The sequence below is a fragment of the Semicossyphus pulcher genome, unplaced genomic scaffold (assembly GCF_022749685.1).
Source record: "Semicossyphus pulcher isolate SPU_LCO1_2020_fin unplaced genomic scaffold, fSemPul1.0.p SCAF_13, whole genome shotgun sequence".
In the NCBI taxonomy this organism is placed as follows: Eukaryota; Metazoa; Chordata; class Actinopteri; order Labriformes; family Labridae; genus Semicossyphus; species Semicossyphus pulcher.
The window spans coordinates 3,847,362-3,869,468 of NW_027211637.1; the positions used below are offsets into that span (position 1 = coordinate 3,847,362).

Consider the following 22,107-nt stretch of genomic DNA (forward strand, 5'->3'; position numbering starts at 1 on the left):
CCTTAATGTAAAGTGTTAACCAAAGCGAATGTGTATAACTACCGATTGTTTTCTATTAGCCAACATCGTTGCATTATCTGCCTTGGCTAAGGTTAGCTGTAAGCTGGCAACAAGCTACCGTTAACAAACAGGCAAACGTTAGCTTGTTTGCAGCTGCAACATCAGCACGTGCAAGAAGGTTGTCTGCAGTTCACTCAACAGCCAACGGTGTCGCTGTTTTATTTAAATTTCTTTTTTTATATTCTAAATTTAAGGCTTGTATTTTATTGTGGAGTTGCCAAAGTAATTTCCTTATACAGCGTATAATGACACCAAAGCTGATTCTATTCTATTCTTCTAACAACGAGGATTTTTGAAAGTTACAAAATGCACCTTTAAATCGCTTTTTACTTATTTTATTCACTTCTGTGTTTCTTGGGAATAAACTTGATTGTGACTCTGACTTCACACAGATGATATAATTGTCTGCTGCCATTTGTTCTCTCTTTTGTGGAGGTGAACATCCATGTATGCCATGATTTACTTGCATTTGCACTTGCATTGCAACATTTTTTTTGCAAAACCTTGTAGCATAAAAAAAACACATTTTGTGGCAAAACCAGGTATACACAACTGATATGTCCTTACAGGAATAGTTTCATGTTTTGTTCTGTTTTTTTGCATGTACTGTACTGAATAATTTGAAAGACGCTATAATCACCTTAATCATCAATGTTCAACCCTTTTTTTAAATAAATGTTCTACAATACTTTTCAGCGACATGACCCCACATGAATCTTGCACAAAACTGTTTTTATTCCAAGGAAGGCTCGTTCACTGGAGCCAGCTGTCAGCAGTGGAAATGTGCAGGACGGGAACAAAGTCATCTTTGTTAAGTATTACTCCACGAAAGGCCTCCGATACCATTACAGATAAAACAAACTTCCTATGAGAGAATATGTCTGATTCTGTGATGCAAACCAAAGAAAAAATCACACACAGTCAGTGCTGCTTTTAAGGGATTGTATTTGGTGACACTTCAAGGTTACCAGCCAATCAATCATCACATGAGCAAGTGCACTTCAGTTATTAAGTTATCACATTCACAGTTTTGTGGCACAAGTAAACTGGTGCATGAGAAATCCTGTCAGTTTGTGCTCTGTTCACTTTTTTCACAATGACTCACCAGGTCACAGGGTAACATTTCAACAGAAATGGGTGGAGATGTCTGACTAGCTGTGTTCATGCACAGCAGCGTCTGGGTGTGTGAGACGGGTATGCAGGATGCTTCATCCCTTTGAAAGAACAAGCTTCTTGTTGTTTGTATTCTGTATTTTCCAGGGAGGAAAAAAGGAAATAAAAAGGTATAAACATATATTTGGTGCAGCATGTCATTGAGCCAGTAGGGATAAATAACATGAAGGGTGTGATTGGGTTTTGGCAAGTCATGTCTTCTTGCAAATTACGGTTTAAATCACACACTGCTACACAGGGGAGCATTAAGATGAAACCCTGTAATCCACGGCTGCAATCAGAGCACAACAGAGAAAATAAAATGTGGCAGAAGCAAGATGGCACAAATTTAAGGCTTGAAAAAAAGAGGAAGTCACTTATAAAGATACAGCGTTTAACACATTACAGGTCGTCACACATAAATATTGCACTTTTCAAAGCATGACAAAGAAAGAAAGGTTTCCAGAGTGAGCTTGTCTTGGCCTGTCAGACAATATTCTTCCCACAAGATGACAAAAATTTATAAAAAAGACATCTGGAAGATAAGGAGATGAAATTCAGTTCAGTTTCCTGCGAATTCAATGCCAACTTGTCTCGACATGCGCTGCCACAATTCTGCAAGCACTTTGAGCAAACAGAAACTACCATCCTGACATGTCTTTAACAAAGGGAATGTTGACTTTTGATAGTCTCTTAAGATAACTAGATTTGTCAGGTCAAAAAGATTTCCAGCATAAAATCCTTCCAATTCATCCAGGCTAGATGTGTGTCTTTATAAACAATGTCGTTTGACAATGTTCTGAGTGAGAGCTGAGGCGTGTTACAATGTAGGGGATCAGTGGAAAGAGCAGTTATATTGCTTTATGGGTTCACATCCACTTTAAAACACTTTGACCCAGAGTTTCAAGATATATCAGACTAATGTATTGCTGATCAGCACCGACTGACTGTTAATACACATTAAAAAATAACAGTGTATATTTTTTTTTTAATCACGTGTTCTATTGGACGAAAACTAATGAATGTATCTTCCATAACTTGAAAAGACATTAGGTGTGTTCCAATCCAGGGGATGCAGCCTTCAAAGGACGTATTTGAAGGCCAACTGCGTCACAGCGGCGCGTCAAAGGCTCCTTCAGACGCGTCCAACAAATGCGTCCTTTTACCCAGGCCACCAAGGATCCATCGGGTGCATCATTCACAGCCCAACGTATCCCGAGATTCATTGTGTGCCAAAACGAAAGGGCCCTTGAAACTAATTACCATTAAAATAATAGGTTTAATGACCTGACATTAGTTATGCTAGCTAGCTAGCCAACTAGCTACCTGTTGCTAGGGGACAGGGCAGGAACAGCTGGTGACGCAAACAGGAAATACTCCGTAGACCAGACCGTCTCATTTCATTTCGTCCTTAGCGGTCTACACGGGCTCGGAATGACACGCATCCTCTACAGACCGCCTCCGTCGAAGGCTGCAGCCCCTGGATTGGGACACAGCTACTGACTCCCAATTTCCTGGATGAAATTCTCATGTTTGTTTGACCCATCTGTCACCGCCAACTGCCACCCAAGGCAAACTCTCCAACTCTCCATACAACATCATCTGACTGCTATAAACAGAAAAACATGATCTGGAGGACAGCGTCCAGAAAATACTCATCTACAGCATCATATTATAAGTCATTGGGCCAATGACCAACCTGTTGTATTTGACGAGTTGAGAGTGAGAACAGGCTGAATTAGCTGTTTTTTTATGGTGGTAGCACTAGCCTCAGGCAGACTACAGAGGTTTGGTTAGCACCCCTCTTTCTACAGCTACTACCCAAGATTGTTGTACCTTCAAACTTGTAGACTTTACCCCAACCGACACTGCCTGGAGTGACATCACTGAAGGCACTTTATTAGACTCCCAGAAAAGCTAGGAAGGTGGTTTACAGGAGCTGATAGCGCTGAATGTTGTAATGTTCAAACACAAACACGGTGATGGCCCAACTAGCTAGAACTAGCTAGCTCATAGGTCCCGAGTGTCTTGGGGGAGGGACATTATAATTTGTGAAAGCTTTTCATTGGATGTTACATTTTCCAAGAAATGACATACTCCATAATACCATCAAGACTCCCCACATGTTACTTTTCATTGTTCGGCCCGACAAAACTACTACACTGATTTCATGGGAACTTTTAAGAGCCTTTTCTTTTACAAAGCACCGCTCCCCAACATCTGTGAACTACTAGACTTTGATCTGTACATTTGATGGAGGTCGCCTTTTTCACATTCTGTTCGTTAAAACTGATATTTTTGCAGAACTGGCCATTAATAAGTATTTTCCTGTGCTAACCTCTGCATTATTTATCATAAATTCCCTCAAATTTGCTAAACAAGGTCCTGCAGTGAAGATGATTGTAGGAGGATTAACCCCTCATGTTCCCTTCATTCACACTAACAAGGGGAGCTCTGAGCAGGGGTAGTTCTGGGCTGGACCCAGCCCTGACCACAGCTATGTGGTTGTTTGTTCAGCCTACCTGCCCGCAGCTAAATACAGACAGTGATAGAGGAGGGATGGCAACACGCTTTACTGGAATTAAGGAGTGACTGCAAGTTTCCCTGGAAATTAGATGACTGCTGTTGCAAGGTAGATACGACAGGATGGGACTAGAAGAAGAGCAGGATCGGATGATTTTTTAATTGAAGATTTCTATTTGGCGTGAGAGTGCTAAAGCCCAGACAGCTTTAGTTACTTTCAATGTGAAAAACAGGAAATGAATCCCTTCTTTCTATAAAAAAATCATTCTCACAAAATGGCAAGCCCATGTATCCTTACTATCACACGTACCAACAATAAATACTTGCACTGACATACATAAATAAATGCAATCCAGAGTTTTTGGACTCTCGGTGCTTTGAGCCTGTTGTGTCAGCACATTCACCTGCAAACGAAGGCAAGAGAAGAACCGGCTCCTCTGGTGTGCCTTTCATTTATGGCTCATTAGTTCTCAGAAGAAGCAAGGCAAGGGATAACTTTACTGTAGTGGGCACCGCAGGGATGCTGGCAGGGCTTATTACACCAACACAACAGCCACGTGTCAGAGAAGAAAGTCATAAAACAAAAAAAGTAATTTGTTGGTCAAAAATCTCAATCAGAGGAATAAAAATATTGAATTCTAACTAAACCTAAAGCCCGACAGGAAGGGACAACACATTCTAGGGACGATCTGTCTGCGATTTGTTCTGTTTAACGCCAAAACCATTTTGACACTGAAAACCGACACGTTGCAGACACTTGGTGGAACACAGCACAAACTGTCTTGAGTTCTTCAGAGTTCCATTCACCAAAAATCAAGTCATTCTCAACAGCCAGGTTTGTTGGAGAGTCAGTGACGACTGCTGGTGATGGGCAGATCTACACAGTGATGAAGGTTGTACAAGAGTCCATGGCCACCAAAAAGGGCAAAGTCATCACTAACCAGGGTCTCAAGGGGTTGTGAAAGAAAACTCACAACTGGTCCGTCTATCACACTGATCGCACATCTCTTCTCTCTGCCCCTCATCGAGTCCTGAGGTACTCCGGTGTGGAGTAGTTAAAGAGCAGAAAGTCCATTCGATACGCGTTGAACAGTTTCTTCTGGTAGAAAGGACTGATGTGTTTAAAGAAGCGTGCGGCCATGTTGCCGTCAGTCCTGGTGCTCTTACCTGACGTTGGAAACTGAAGCGTTCCTTCCACTCCAGCCAACCTGAGCACAGCCTGAGAATCTGGCTCCAGAGTCTCGTACTTCCCCACCACATCGTAGTGGATCAGACAAGGGTGGCAGAGGGAGTGAACCCGCTCCCAGTGCTCGTTAAAAGGCTCCTCCCTTTGAGTACGAGGGTCCACGAGGTATTGCACGAACTCGCGGAAAGAAACGTCACTCCCTTTTTCGAGTGCTTCAGGCTCTGCGTCAGGCCGGTGCCGCCGGATGATTTTGGTTCCGTAGCGCTTGTGGAAAGCGGTGTTGTAGCTACGGGTGAACTTGTTTCTGTAGGCCGACACCAGGCGTTCAAAGGGATCCCGCACGAAGATGAACTTGAGGTAGCTGCGGAGGCGTCGGTTGATCTCAGGGACTGAAAACTCGGAGAGCGTGCGGAGGTTACCTGCCACATGGGCCTCATTTGCAGGGATAGCAAGGGGGTCAGTGTAGCGGCCGTCACTGGTGAGGACCATAAGGACACGCTTCCAGTTGGTGCAGGCTACCTGGAGGGGATGGAAAAGGAAGAGATCTTCTTTCAAGCAGAAATACATTTTCAAAAAGGGATCAAAGTGAGAGCTGCTGTGTTTTTATACAATTAAACAAACTTCAACAAGCTCAAATACAAATACATCAATTAAATAAGAAAAAACAGTTATAGCAGAATATTTTGTAGTCCAGAACAGAGGTTTTCAAACTCCACATCCCCCACCCCCAACTCCTCCTCTTCTACACCCCCTACTCCCCTTCTTGTCTACAGTAAGTAGTATAAAGCTGCTATGAAACTGTAACTTACCCTGCAAGCTACAACTTGAGGCGTGTTTTTAAGCCTATTTATTTACATTTTGGAAAGTTGGCCAAGTAAACATGTTTCGAATAAGCAGTTCCTGTCCGCAATGTACCCATGGAGAGAAACACAGCTATCCTTAGACTACCTTGACACTGAAGGAAAGTAATATAGCAAACAGTAAAGAACAGAAAGCAGCTTTTTCTTGCTGTGACTTCTAAGGGGACTTGTTGACTTTTATGCTTTATGAACATCAACGATGAGTGCTCCTGAAAGGGACCAAGGGACACCGGGGTTAAATTTAAGCCTGAAGTTTTAGGAAATTACCAATGTGTAAGGGAACTGACATAAATATAATGCTTAAAATTGTATATTAGGTGCATTAAATGGCACAGTCAGGAGAACCAGAGCCACCTATGTAAGAAGTTAGTCTGCAGTCCCAGGAGATAATGATATTCTCTGAAAGCTTGAGTCACACTTAATCTAAAAATATGTGCATCATGTCTGTGTGCTCACACATGATGCAGGTACAACTACAATAATTAACAGCAGCAAGACAACAATAATTAACTTCCAGTTGATTTTAAAGCATCACCTGTCTTTTACATCTTGCACATTATCTTTGTCTACCTCTGCCTCACCCTTTCTATTCTTCACTGTGGGAGGTGCAGCTCACAGTTTGAAAACCTCAGCTCTGGAATTTCTGCTGCACTACTTATGTCATGGTCACCAACCTTTGGTACATAGCAGTAAATAAGGCTGTGTTTATCATCCACAATGAGGTGTTTGAGATCCTCAGGCGAAAGCACCTGCCGCTTCCTCGTGTGGCTCAGACACGCCTGCTCCAGCAGCTCCCTGCGGCCCTGGAGGGACCTCTGAGCTGCCGACAGGTCCAGCTGCTTGTAGGGATGTGACCAGGGCGATGCAGGACAGGTTAGAGAGGGCCCAGGTGGGTGAGAGGGGAGAGAGGAAGCAGAAAAAACTTTAAACATTGTAGTCCAGAGTTGTGTGCCAAGAGCAACTCGTGCAGAAGTGGATTTCTTCCTCCCACAGCAGCTACAGAGCAACATGATCACTCATCACCATTCATCTATCTCCAGTAAAACAGCTTTCATCACCTACTAGTTACTGGCTGTGCCTGTCTGCCATTTGATGCTGAGAGTGTAGTGTACACAGGATTCTAACACTGCTTTCACACCTAAAGTCTGTTTGTTTGATCCGCATCAAAGACCAAATTGTTACAATGTTGCACTTTGCCTAAAGTTTGGTTTGTGTTCACACGGCAGCTTTTACCAGCGGACCAAAAGTTTTCATGTTCGGGAAACTGCTCTCTGATTGGTGGCAAAACTCCCTGAAGTAAACAAAGAGAGAGAGCACATTCCTCAATCACACTCAACACGATCGCACGATCAACTGTAATGTTTTGTTGTCAGAGTTTATTTTTTACTTTTAACCGACATTGTTCCACAGATCGATCAGTTCCTCTCTCCTTTAGTTTTTCACTGAACAGTTTGAATACCTCCGTGTTCTTGTGCGTTTCCACGAGCATCTGTGAAATTGTTTGGTCAACCCATATTACCATTTCCTCGTCGCTCCCCCACGTCTGTCCTCTACTCATCTTGTTACCTGGCTGCATGTCTGTCTCTGCAAGTGTCAGCACCCGTTAACAACCCACAATGCACAGTGTTTTGGTTTGCTTCCGGTATTTGGCCCTACTTTAAGTCCGTTTACGTTGTCACCTGAATCGAACCGGACCATGGTTTGTTTGGTCTTTTCTGGCGGACCATGATCCGGTTGTTTGGTCTACAAAAGAATTCAAATGCATGTTCTCAACTGTCCAAATTAACCGGACTTTCCGAATAAAGTCCGGTTCGTTCGGACCAAAGCTGTCAGGTGTGAAAGCACCCTTAGAGCTAGGTAAAGTAGGTTTATCACTACGAGAGCCATAGTTCACATTGCCACATTAATGCTAATGTTAGCATGCTAACATGCTCACAAGGACATTGATATTATTCCATTGATCAACATATATGTTTAAGAGGTATTTGGACATAAACCAAGGGACAAATTATAATTTCACTAGAGTTATTTCAATTGTTCCTGGAGGGACATGGATGTGTGTCCCGAATTTATGCAGTCCACCCAATAACTGCAGAAACATTTTTAGTCTGAACATTTCCCTAGCATTGCTAAGATCTAGCATGCAGGGATTGTGGGAAAACAATGAATTATTAATTCATGACAAAGCATAAAAACCCCTCACAGATGTTTTATATGTGTTTGTGTACATGCGTTCTTACCTGGTCTCCATTGTAGAGGGCCTGCAGTGGACTCCTCCTGCTCTTCCCTGGTCTGCTGCCCGCCTTCACACCAGCATCTACAGAAAAATCCACGTGATTACAGCTGCTCAACACATTCTTGATTGTCCATGTAGCAATGTATATAAGGAAAGTTCTTCTCTTACGTTTTCATCATACAAGTACATTCTGTTCACCTAACTTATGTTAAAATGTGAATTGGATGACACCACCAGTAAATCTGTTCCATGTTGTGTCTTATGTCAACAAAAGACCAGAGGAGGAACACAGTCTGATGAGTTCTTACTGCTTTGCTTTGCTGACTTTGTCCCCACTGATTTAAATCAGACCACATTTCTTTTATCTTCCCAGAAGCGTGTATGTAGGTCACAAATGAGAAACACTTTTTTACAATGTGTCCTGTAGCCTCATAGAGGTTTAAGTTACACTGTAAAGATGTCCACGCGAAGTTATAGGGGGAGGACAGTCAGAGCCAATTTTCCAACCCTGCTCTTCTACTGCCTTTGTCATGACGTGATCCCTCTTTGAAAAATCCTCCTTTCTTTCATTAAGTGTATTCATTCCATAGGAACAGTGTGTTCCTTTCAAAGTCTGTAACTCTTACATAAGTTACACGTTTCATCCTCTGGTCTCACTTTCTTCTGAAGCTGCCCTTTCTTTTTTTATAGCTGTCCATGCTAAACAAGACAACTGGAGGACATGGTACGAAAGAAAACATATGGAGAACAGCCAATACCAGTGTTCTACCATTAAGCAACCAAACAATGATAGATGTGCACTGAACACTGCTCTAGGTTAGTACAATGCTCAACATGTATTTGTAATGATGGACCTGCTGGAGGCTCTGCTGGTTTGAACAAGTTAAAATATCTGTCTGCTTGGAGACCAGAGTCTCTCCTTCGTCCTCCAGCCTCTATAAACACATCTGCCTTCTCCCTCCATCCCCCACTCACACCCTCCTCCCCTCCAGACCCCCTCCAGGCCTAATGGCAGTGTTTGGGTCTGCAGTTAATGAAACTGAGTGAGAAGAGTGATTTGTTTGGCACATGTGGCCAAACAACGCCTTACACTGCAAAAAGTCAGCTCTAAAATAAAAGAAGTGTGAAAATTGGGGAAAATATTACTTCAAATTAGCTGAACTAAGAACAAGCAAATGTCTCGTGCCGAGAGTTAAAATGAGTGAAATATCCGGTGTCAAAGTCCCGACTGATATCTTGAAACTAGTAGATCAAAACTGAAAACAAGTTCTTTTTTTGTTAACATTAGTGCTGGACTGATTTGGCTGGCCAACATTATCAGACGTCATACTGAGGGTGTGAATATTTTAAGATTTCACAATTCCATTCGATTTCGATTCTTAAGGTCACGGTTCGATCCAAAATCGATTCAAACAGATTCCCGATTTCCAATCAATGCCCTATTTGTTACAAAGGGGTGCTTATTTCAGGATGTACTCCACACAGTCTGCTGTGTGCTAAGAAAACCGTAGTCGCACATTTTTTTATGGCATTAAAGCACAGTAAAATGTGTTCAAGATTATGCAGCTCTTGTATTTGATACAATAGTGTAAATACACAGAGGCAAACCTTGGACACAAGACAATGTGTTTCTGCTTAACTTGCAAAAATAAAACACTGTTTAGTGCTCGACTTCAACTGTAACAGGAGACACTGCAGATTCACGTTCACAGCTGTGTGGCTTTTGTGCATCAGTCGCGCTTGTGTACGAGACTCGAGCTGCCAGGCGTCCGTGATGTAGTGAGCGGTGAATGTCACGAATGACTGGGTGGCTCGAGAGGTCCACACATCGCAGGTGAGAGCTATTCTGTTGCCATTGGTCAAGGCTTCCCCCCGTACATTACCGCCGCCGAGAACTAGCTAACGTTAGCAGCATGGCTGACTAGCCAGGGCTGACGCACTCCTTGCTGGAAGTGTGTGCAATGGAAGTCAGAGATGGTGCACGGCAAACATGCAGCGGGTTTGCCGTACGCAAACTGGCTGATGTTGAACATTTACATAGACGAAAAAAAACCGTACAATTCAGAAGTGTAGAAATTAAGAATTGCGATTCTGACATGAATCAATTTTTTCCAGCACCCCTACGTAATACTGTTACATACATCACATTAAATATTTAGGAAAAATAGCTTAAAACAGATAGTTTCGCCATAAAATATCACATTTATCTAGATAAGAAGAAAATATATCACAATTATAATTTCTCAGCATGTAAGAAAACTTAAATTACAGGCTTCATACCCTGGAATTTACAGAGAAAAACATCATATAGTGTTTTATAATTAAGAATCCTGGCAAATTGTACTGCTGTGAAGGGGACTGGCTTTCTTTAAGAAAGAAATGAGTCATGGGCATACGTGCTTCTTTTCCCAAACGTATGGTCACGTCATGGTGATGTGACTTACCGGTTGCTGAACACTTTAAGTGACTCATAGTGTGTTCCCCACATGTTAAAAGTGTTCTTGCTTTGTCTATAGGAAACATTGTCATGCTGTGATGTAATATGGACAATAATAATGTGAATTCCATTTGTCCATTATCTGTTCTAAAGTGAAGAAGTGATCGGGATTAAATACCTGAAAAAGGAAAATTTAGACTCTAACATGTACAACTACTTTGTAAAAGTTCATGTTGAAATTCTGATCATTCTCATTTTAATCATAAATTACTCAGAAACAATAGTGACAAGCCCTGATGATCATTTACACATTTAAAGACCAAAAAGCTTGAAACATGCTCTTACATAAAAACTGCACGCTAGAAGGACAACATATTGTTCGACAAAAAATAAACTGCCTTGATTAAAGACATTTCATCTTAGATTTATCTTTGTGTGGTGTGCTTTACATCTTATATAAAGCTGGAATGAGAAGGAGGAGGAGGGAGTTGGGGGATGTGCTTAATGTATATCAGCATAAGGGAATCTACTTGAAAGGGGGCCTACGGAATGAAAAGAAAACTTCATGCCTTCATATGGAAAGCATATTACTAAGCAGCAAAAAGAAATTGGAAGGGTTACGCTGTGCAAGTATGGTATGCAGAAGAAGAGAAGACAGAGCCTTATTCTATCCCACTGTTTCTCCTCCTCCTGCTGGGATCACACACAGCAAATAAACTAAACCGTCACTGTGTTTTAAAAGGCACCCAGATTCAATAAATCTCAGTCAGCATGGGAATCTAGTCTCATAAAAAAACATGGAGTTTTATAAACTGCTGTTCAGGAAACAAAATCAAACTGTACATCACAACTGCTTCCTGACATTTAGAGAAAGCAGAAAACAAAAAGGAGAACTAATACAGAACTGTTGACAGTGCAAAGATAGAAGAGAGGATCTGAGATAGACAGTGAGACCTCCTTCTGATGCAGCGTGTCCCTGCCACTCCCCCCTCTGACTACGATCACACGAACCAGCCGGTCTTTGAGTTCCTCTAAGTGGATCCATGTCACATCATCTGAACATGCAGAGATAAGCATCAGAGACTTGCTGGACCATGTCGCTGGTCAAGCTTTACTGGATATGGTGAAAATCACACAGAGCACACGCATAGTTACATCTAAATTACACTGGACAATTTATATATATGATAGCATATCAACATGCATGATAAAATGTTTTGTAGAGAATCCCCGTTAAGATATATGTATGATAATATTATATCTGAAGAGAGAGGGTGGTTTAGAGGTTTAAGAGAGATCACAGAAACATCACACAGGTTTGAAAGATAGAAATCAGACACTTTAAGTTCCAGGTAGAACCTAATATAATGGATGAGGTGTCTAAGCTCTCAGCAAACAGCACCACAGTCCACATCTTAAGCAGCTAAGCCTTCTACAAACTCAGGACGCTTCCTCAGGAAGCTGGAAAGTAGGTCAGCGACACTTTGGGATGCTCTACTCATATTAATGGTTTTATTTTCTGTTTAAGTATAAACACTACACTGAAGTGTTTCATCTAAACTGATAAATTAGTGGAAAATGAGGAGAGGAATGTCAAGCTATTTTGTCAACCAAAATGCTTGAGGTAGAAGTTATGAGTGTAACACATTCTTTTAAAAGGTCAGAGAAGATTCTGTATTTTAATGTAACATCAAGCGGCAACCTCCTGTGTTGAAAAATGAAGCCGATGCGGAAGTGCAAAAAACTGCAGTTCCTCGAGTGGCCACAAGGCTAGCTCCAGAGAACAAGAAATAACATTACAGCAGGTGGGAAAATGCCAATTTTTACAGCAGAAATAAACATGTTTACAGTCTGGTACCAAAAACGGTTGCTATAAATAGCAAATTTTAATTTTCAAGATAACTGTACAGGGGGTGAATTTTTTTATAACACACTTGTTTTAATTATATTAAGCCTTAAATCATAGGGGCCGGCTCACTTGATTGACAGTTGGATCCTGCTGGCTGTCTGCTAGACGTCAGCACAGACACACAGACACTGAGCTGAACTTCACCTGTTTGTGTTGCTGGAGACTTTTGGGGATTTTTTATTTCCAACTTTGGACAAATAATCTGTCCCCCTCTCTCTCTCTCTCTCTGTCTCTGGGATTTATGGAACTTTATGGCCGTGCAAGGAGTCTGAGCTCCAGCTATCCAGTTATCGTATTGAAATATTTTTAGCACTAAGTAGCAGGTATACTGTGCTTGCTTGTTAACCAGTATAGTCAGGAGTTGTTTGCTTTCTTTTCCTCTGAGAGATTACAGCGGACCGTAGTGATGAGAAGATCGGTTATTTTACGTTTCCCATTATGTGTTGGCTCACCACTCTCTCACCGGGCGAGCGAGCAGCAAGTCCACTACTTCTTTACTCTGATAACTTAACACTTGCAGTCAGTCACCGTCACAAACAGAATCTCTTCCTGGCAAAGTTAGCGCATTCGTTATTTACACAGTCTATGGCTAATAACCGCTAGCTATGCTGAGGAGCATATAGCCTAGCTTCATAGCCGTAGCAGGCTGATTCATGCGGCCTGCACATGGTCCTCAGCCATAGGTTCGCGCTCCGCCTCTATGCCTGCCCCTGGATTAACTCTGGCATTTCCAATATGGCGACCCCCAGCACCAGTGCAATTCGGGCTTCAAAAAAGCTTCTTTAGAAACCAATGGGTGACGTCACTACGAGACTACGTCCATTATTCATACAATCTATGTATAACATACATCTTAAAGCTCCTGTGAGGAACGTTCAGTTTGTGTTGATTTTGGCGCCCCCTGTGGACAAAGCCGTACTTCTTAATAAATTTAAACTTAAACTTAAACTTAAACAATTTAATAAATAAGCTGCTGAGAGGTCAAACAGGTCAACATGCAGGTCAAACAGTACTGACACTCAAGTAGTTAAAGGGGCTTACTGAAAATCATTAGAAAATACTAAAACAGTCAGTCAGTGGAAAATGGTATCTGCCTGTGAAACTGGAGCAGAAGTCTATGTGCAAGTCACACACAGCATCTCTTTATCATAATAATCAGAAGCACCTGTCAATTGATAAGAGTTGCAAGTTAAAAATCAGCATATGTGAGGATGTGCTGCGAGCTGTCTCACAGGTGAAACATGGGACTGATGTCAGGTATAGGAGTTTGGCACTAAACTGAAAAAGGGAACCAGTAGCCTGATCGACAATTTCTATTGAGTATTAATAATTAGATACAGCCCAAGGCTAAATACAGCCACACAGAACTGTTAACATTGTTTTAGACTTTGCAAGAACTTTTGACTGTGATAACAAGTGGGTGTCAGTTGGACACATCTCTCAAAGTGTGATATACATGTGTAAGAGCATGTCGAGGCGTGGAGGGAGTATTTATGTCTTGCTCTGTTTGGAAGAAACATTGTTTTTCCAGAAACATTTGGGAACTCTATAAACTTTACTCTTAACTCCAGATGAGTCATTCCACTAATCCTTGTCTCTTAAATTTCAATGGTGTACTTACAAAGCTCTTGAGAGTCTCTCATCCATTAGCAGTGCTATCTTTTGTTGTGTATAAAAAGTTAAATTCAGGTTTTTCTTATCTTGTATAATACATCAAGGCTTCATCTGCATTCAAACAGAGAATGTTTTCTCAGTTAAACGGAAAAGAACATTTCAGGGTCTACTTCAATATGAGCTTCATAAACCACATGTCTTTCTGTGTCACATGTTCTATCGCATGCACCAGAAAACCACCACTTCCTATCAAACCCAGGAAGTGACACAATACTGACGGTTGAAGCAGAGTGGGAGACAAGACACACTTAAACAGGCTGATGTTTAGCCCACGTCTGTTATGTTTACAAATGAGTGACGCTGCACTCATGTCATATATTCCTTGACAAATAAGGGTCCATTAAGCCTGTAAACTGGGCTGAATCATTATAAACAGGCAGCGTTATCTCATGACTAATCAGTTGACAGAAAGTTAGTGACATACTAAGTATACTGAAATGCTTTTTCTGTGTGTGTGGGCCTGTGACATCAACATTTCTGTGTTGTCAATAATATTGAAGCTTATCTTAATCAACCAAATCTCTGCCCTCCCCGGCTGCTTCCCTTTTATTGAACAATCTCTTCCCCTCTGTGGGCATGATAAAAAGCACAGGGGAACGTGGCATCAATAATGTAAATATTTACTTTAAGAGGTAAAATTACACTTAATTGCAGTTGAAATAACAGCCTGCCTGCATGTAGCCACGTAATGGAAGTTTCCACTAGCAGAAAGAAAACCGCAATGTAATTTCCTTTGATCGAGGTAGCCTATATAAAGAGTCTGTTTCACAGTGCAACTAATAGTGACTGAAAAAGGAAATAGAATGACACAAATGAAAACAACGGATGGCAGGAAGCGATAACGCAGTTATCATGATAAACAGACTTTCAGTGGGTTTTAAGCGTTGATTTAAAGATGTCACATTGTCTGCATGCTAGCAGATGGTGGTAATTACACCAACAAGATGAGGTGTCTTTACGACCAGCATTATCCTTTGTAGTGGGGGCAGCATTTCCTTTTAATCTCACTCTTACCGGCCTTACGTTCATGTGCACTGTACAGTTCTCTTAACAGAAAACAGATTTCTGGATTACATTACTACATCAACCAACTCTTTTTTTTTACTTCAGGAAGTTCAGGCTGAAATATATCTGCAGCACTTCTCTTTCTCTTGAGCATCAGAGGTTTCAGTTTGTTGGAGGTTAGATTTGAGGGTAAAGAGGCACTTTACAAAAAGAGCAGGTCTAGACCCTACTCTTTTTTTTATATTATTTAGACCCAACATGAATCCACCATGAGCAGTACTTAGTTTGAGTTATTATTCACGACTATATCAATACATGCAAGGCCAGGATCACAGAAGACACAGGGGAAAAGATGACCCTAAGACAAAATGCTTGTATGCTTTATGCCGGATCTGGATAAAACATTTGATTACATAATCCCTTTTGCGTCAGGTGCTGACCTGACGGAGAAGAACTAAAACCACGAAACCCTCTTTAACTACTTTATACATAGACCTCCATATCTATATTGCATGTAAGTCCACTAATGCTTTAGCGCTTCCTCTTCATGAAATAGTCCTTCATGTTAGTGGTTTTAAAAAGTAAAGCTCGAGGGCTTAACGATTTACAAGAGCATGTTTAAGATATTAACAAATCGACTTTGACACACCCCACCGTTTGAAATAGAACAAATAGCCAGCAGGTGTAGCATGTGGTGAGCAGCACTCTCTAAAGAGGCATCAGCATTGTGTTGATGGCTCACAGTGTTGTTTGTTTGCTTCACAGCAGCTGCACTGATGTCAAAGTCACACGATAAGTGGCAGCAGGAGCACAAAGTACATGGTATGATAGTTTCAAATAATAGATTGCATTGTGTTATGTGTGAGAATGAGTGTGCCTGGGGTTGAGCAAGTGTTTTTGTGGGTAAATGCATATGTCCATTGACAATTATTTTGTTGTGCCTCTTTGAGTGCATGCCTACAGCAGATTGAGGGAAACTAGCAACTGGCGGTTGTTTGTCTTGACCCACCAGTCAAGTTTCAGTTCACATCAATCAGGGTTTTCCACAGAATGACAGGCCAGTACAGAGGATATATTTGTATGTTGAATACATGTGAACAGGAGAGGCTGCACAACAATCATTTGCAGAAGGGATAATACCAGAGAACGTCTCTCTGTATCTCTCTCTCTGATTCTCTGCAGAGAATGCGATTGTCAGAAGAACCTTCAGGTAACGAACAGGTAAGCAATGGGCAGAGCGAGGGGAGCTTGTCCACTAAACGTTCTGACTTCATTTCCTTACACAGATAAAAAATAAAAAGTTAACCACATGTAATATAACATCCCCCACGGGTTGCAGAGATATCATATTTACAAGAATGGGGCGGACGTACAGATGGACGGATGAACAACGGAAAAATTATACCTCAGGCACTGGCTATCAATGGCACTGAGGCATAAAAATTACATTATGGATTGCAAACTGACTGTGTGTGGGAAGGACACATGAGAGCTTTGATGTTTCCTCTGTTTAGAGTTGTGAGATGGAATGTTTTACTGTCAGAGGAACCAGCAGGATTGATTCTGCTTTTGGGCACGACAGTGATGGTGAGCAAAAAACAATCTTCAAAAACCTGTCATCCATCTGTGGCAGTCATTTTCAGCGCAGTTCAGCTCAGTATGTGTGACAACAGATGACAAAACAATCGAGAACTGAAACAGGGACTCAGATTAAAGGAGAAGCACAGCTTTAAAATGTGCTGTTCAGGTGCCCATGGGCATTTTAGCTTGATCAGACAATTCACTATTGTCTACCGCAGCTGGGAAACAGAGTGTAGAGTTTTCCCACCCTCTCCTGTGTGAAGCCTGGTACAACCGGCGAGCAAATGAAGTGGAAAAGTTGGAGAGGGTGAATGTAGAGCAAACAGCAGCATGAACAGAGAAATACAGTATGTTCATGGTTCAGAGGTAATGATTCTACCAAGAGTAAACCTCAGGTACAAGTCCTGCTTTTGCTCAAAGACATTTAATGTCAGTTCAGACTTATTTCAACACTAGTATGCAAATATGAGAAAAACACGATATCTCATCATAATCTGATGCAAAGAGTGAGTGACATTTTGGTGCTTCAGGGTGGTGATAGGAAATGGTTTTGTGTGTCAAACAGCCGGGCCTAAAACTTGTCAAATTTGCATGAATGTGGCTTCGACTCATCTTGTTAGTGCTGACAAGTTACTCCACGTTTGTCGAGTGCTCACACTGGCTCCACCCCTCTATGCTGAGTTAGCATACACTCAGACTACGCTCAAAATGACACTGTGGCAGAGCACTGCTGAGTCAATACAACCACATAAAGGAGCGTCTGAGAGGAAGGAGAAACTGGCTGTTCATTTCTATTTTTGTTGAAATTATGATGTAGCTAATAAGAGAGGCTGGCGGGAATAGCACATGTCATGGAAATGTCCTTAGTGTGTCAAAAATGTTAAATTACGGTGGCTTAAGAGGAGATTTCATGAAATAAAACTAGTAAGTAGGGATGGGCTACGTTACGTTAAGTTATGTTCAAGCATTAAATTGTTTATACACGCCAAAACTAAAGAGATTTATTGTTAAAGCTTAATTAAATCAAGATATGTTTCATATGTTATGAGGGAATCATTTTCCCAATCCTGAAAATTCCCAAAAGTTAAACATGTCTGTGCCCAAGTTTTATAAAATAGAGACGTTGTTCTACTCTACTGTCGAATATGTATCTATATCAAAGAATCACAGCGCTAAACCCTGTAACAACACACATTCATGACTTTAAATCCATGCATTAACTGCAGCGATAACTGGAGACATGAATCATCAGTCACATCCTGATAAATCACTGACACGAGACTTCAACTTATGAAACACTCTTTGAAGTCTGCGGAATACATTACATAATAATCATGTTACATAATGTTACACGGTACTTGTCCAGTGATTCTAAAACACACCAACTGGACTCATTTCAGCATACACAGCTAGGCTACTTTCTTACTGTTTATCTTAACACAACAATAAACAAAGGCAGATTTATTGAATGTGGAAATGTGCTTGGCAATTTAACCTGATTGTGATTGGCTCAGTAAACTGTTTTACTGTTGATATTTTGGACATGAGACTGAATGCCAACTGAGAAAATGTTCTAAAAAGTCAAAAGGTTTCCCCCTTTTCTTAGTTTAGCCCCAAGCATGATGCTTCATCATGCATTCACTCCACCATGTGTGCAGCATTATCATCGTCACTGGTCTGATGTGCTGTATGCACTGCTAAACACCAGGGTTAAAAAAGCATCTACAACTACAGCTCCAAATAAGGTGTCACATCTGAATCTAACCGACTCAAACTCATAAATGAATTAAAAGTGAAAAGAAATCTAACAAGACTTATGTAATTAGTTTATAAAAGTACACTTGATACTTGTATTTCTCTGCTGAGTGCCAAACCCAGGGTGTTGGCACAGGAAGCCAGACAATGGAAGCATGATAATATGCACTGTGCTTCCTGTCCGCAGGCTTAATTGGGAGATGTGGTTCTGTTCGACAAGTAGACTGGAAACATGAGGGTATTTTAAAACGGTATCTAGAGTGCTTGTGTTTAACTTCTTATCATACAATGTGTTTATCATTGATCTGTCAATGCAGCAGTAGCAAGTGTTATTCTCCTCTTAAGGGGGGTTTAATGACAGCAATGATAAGTAAAAGAAACAACCCAGAAGAGGCAAGTGAAACAGTAGGGAAGTAGTTCAGAGATAGTGGATTACATAAGCTTTTATCATACAAAGTGAGGGCTGCAGCCTAAAAGTCGACAACCCATGACATCAGTGTCCCTGTATCAAGTCACATTTTGCTGCCTCATTCTTAACAAAGCAACGCAGGAGCAAAAGACTAGCAGGCTGTACACTTTACAAACAAGTGACCCTTCAGTGTTCATTGTTTACGTGTTCTTAGCAGGAGCCGAATTATCCACAGAGGTCTTCTCCTCTGCAAAACAAACAGGGCTTTTGATCTGAACTATTCAGTGTTGGTAGAAACACTGAATAAAGCAGTTTCACGTTAAAATTCATTCTCTCCTGTGCACTTTGGTGGGGCTCTAGGGACTGCAGGTCTGGTTGCTGCAACCATTAGCAAACGTCTGATGACTAAAATCCTTAATCCAATCAAAAGATATTGCTAAAAACACTGGTGTCTTGACTTAAAACACTTAGAAAGTTATCGGATAGAAATGTTTAAAGTTCAAGCTGACAGCCTAAGCGTAAGGAAATCTCTGATAGCTGTGCATCTTACAAGTGAAACACATGACATTTAGCAATACAGCGATATCTAATTTGGTTGACCAAATTCTTAGACAGCTACCGCTCACACAGAAATATGAGTTTCATAGATAACAGTGTATTCATTACTTTGAAATTCTCAAGAATGGGGTGGTTACTTCAGCACAACTGTAATGTAACAACAACAATGAAGCTTAACTCATTACCATCCGCTCTGCTCTCTTCTCTTTTTTCTTAACATAGTGCCGACTCAATTAACAGTCACACCACTTCATATCAGGAAAAACTAACATTTCTCTTCCATTATATTCTGGTGGCCGGTGGATAGGCTTCTTTCTTTCATTACTGAAAGTAATCATAAATTCTATATCCACACGTGGGTACATACTGCAACAGACTTAGAACTGCTACCTGGTTCCTTCTCTGCTGTTCCACTTAAATGTGCTTCAGTCAGATTGAAACAGAGTAGAAGAGAGAATTTAAAAGGAAATGCCGGGGATAATACAGAACTAAGCAAGAAAGTAGGTGTTGGCTTCCACACTGTCTCTGTCTGGATACACAGTAATTAAGGGCACCCTGTGCTTTGTTGACATCCTGTGAATTAGTCCTGTATAATGTGGCTCCATCAGGCTTTTCCAAGTGGCCTGCATGTCTACTACAGGGGCTGTAAAGCTGACAAGCCTGAACATGCTGGGCAGTGAAGGTATATACAGTTAGTTAGTGGAGGGGAGTCAATGGAAGTGGTGAAGTGTGCTGCTTGGAGGCTTGGTTCCATGTAGCTTTTTTGTATATATTCTATGTGTGGTGGTCTATAAAAAGTGATTCATTGCTGAGGTTTTGAACTGGGTGTGTGCTGGAGACAATTCAGGTGAAATTATGGGTGTAAGTATGTCTTTAATGTTTAAGTATTTCTAAATCATTATATTTTTATGATATGACGCATGTGACAACTCCAGTATGTGCCTTGACGTACGTGTCGCACCAAAGCCGCTCAGTTCCTCTTACTACATTTCCATTTAACACAATGATTTATCATGCTCCTATTACGTTACAATTTCAGCAAAAACTGGGAGCTGGCTCCCTTTCTGTGCAGCCTTCTCCTCCTCCACTATCCACATGGAAACACCTCTTTTTCTATTAAATCTCCTCCACCCTCTCCTTTATGCCCATGTGCCATTTTGCCCTTGCCTGTATGGTGAACTCAAATCAATCATTTCTTCTTCTGCTTCTCTAACTTTGCACTGACTCCTCTCCTTGAGAGACTGAAATTCCCCTGGGGGCAAATCTGTCTTTCAATGTCCAGAACAGGCTCAGCCCAGGAAACAAAGAGAGCAGACAGGAGAGAAGAGGTAAGAAGAGGAGCGGAGGAGGGTTTGAGCTCAGGAATGCAGGGGGTCTCTGGGAAGGGGGGTTTCAAAACACCGTTCACAGTGAGCTTATTCATACTTCATTTCATTCACATTTCATCCTGACACTGCACATGCCCTCTTTTTAATACATGGATATTAGCCTAACAAAAACAGGTGTGCCAATATTACAGATTACCTGGCAAGACCACCCAGCCTTGATTAAATTCCTTAGAGATGCATTAAAAGAACATTCAAGACCCTTACTCTATAATCCAGTAGTTATTAGTTCTGTTTGGTATGCATATATTGTATGCATGCAGCTGTGTAACATTAATTTACTTACTTAAGCTATTCTTCCTGTAAATTATTTTTGAAAGCCATAAATCAACGTTTTCACTACAGTTATCAGCATTTGAGATATAGGTGTCAATCAATCAAGTTTATTTGTCACATGTACTCACAAAGGATAGAATAACAGTGTTAAAGTGCCTAACAAGACATAATGGAGACACCCAGCTAACGTCAATACACTTATAATTGTATACCTCAAACTCTTTAGTTTTACTTTTTCTATGTGTACTTCACAAAATATCTAAAGTGTTGCTGTTATATTGTTAGTGTGGGTGTTTTGTAGTCAGAGTGGAGAATTACCTGGCTTGGTGATGCTCTGAAAGTAAAGCACCAGGACGAAGAGCGAGCCGAGGCACGTCGCCAGGAACAGGCGTCCTCCTCTGGGCATCTTCATCATGAAGCCCCGCTCTGCTAGCGGAGCCCCCGACCCCTCGTCGCTGTCTCGACACGGTTCATACGAGACCACCCGGCGACTCTCCGAAGAATAAGAAGCCTGGATATTAATTGCGAGAAACTAACAGGAAAAAAACCAAAAACGCATCCAGAAATAAGGTTACCCGGGCTATTAAGCGACTCTGTTATAATTAGCCGTTAATGTAAACGTTAGTGGGACGTTAATCTAGAAACGTCCGCTCCGGTTTCTGATCGTTTTTAAACGTTAACTCAATAATTATAAAAAATTAAACAAGGGCATCTTAATTAAATGATGTTACGTTGATTTGACAAGCCTTTAAAACAAAATGAAAAGTAATTATCCCTTTTTCTTCTTTCTAGCTGTACTTGTTGGCCAGAGCACTACCTGACCAAAGCACTGCTATGTAGAGTTTGTCGAAGCTACACAAACTTCTCCTCCGCCAAACATGGACGGGGCACCATGCCATGACGTCACACACACCCCTCTCTCGCGCGCCCTCTCCCATATTCAGGCTGTAATGTTGCCTTCAGTTAGTGTCGGTAATAATAAATATTCACGCAGGAAATTAGATTTTTCATGTGAACGATGCTTGGCTGTCAAACGTTATGTATAGCAAGACGTATTTTGACGTATTTAGTCTAATGATCAAATGATAACTAGCATACCAC

The 22,107-nt window shown here is 41.3% G+C and overlaps 1 protein-coding gene across 1 annotated transcript; it reads right to left on the reverse strand.

Annotated features, from left to right (window-relative positions):
* Positions 1-988: 988 nt before the first annotated feature.
* Positions 989-21,834, reverse strand: LOC138590434 (carbohydrate sulfotransferase 11-like). Its single transcript, XM_069661073.1, has 4 exons — positions 21,325-21,834; positions 8,022-8,098; positions 6,456-6,620; positions 989-5,440 (listed from the first exon to the last, which is right to left on the reverse strand). The coding sequence occupies exons 1-4, from the start codon at positions 21,419-21,421 to the stop codon at positions 4,757-4,759; spliced, it is 1,023 nt and encodes a 340-aa protein (XP_069517174.1). The 5' UTR covers positions 21,422-21,834; the 3' UTR covers positions 989-4,756.
* Positions 21,835-22,107: the final 273 nt, after the last annotated feature.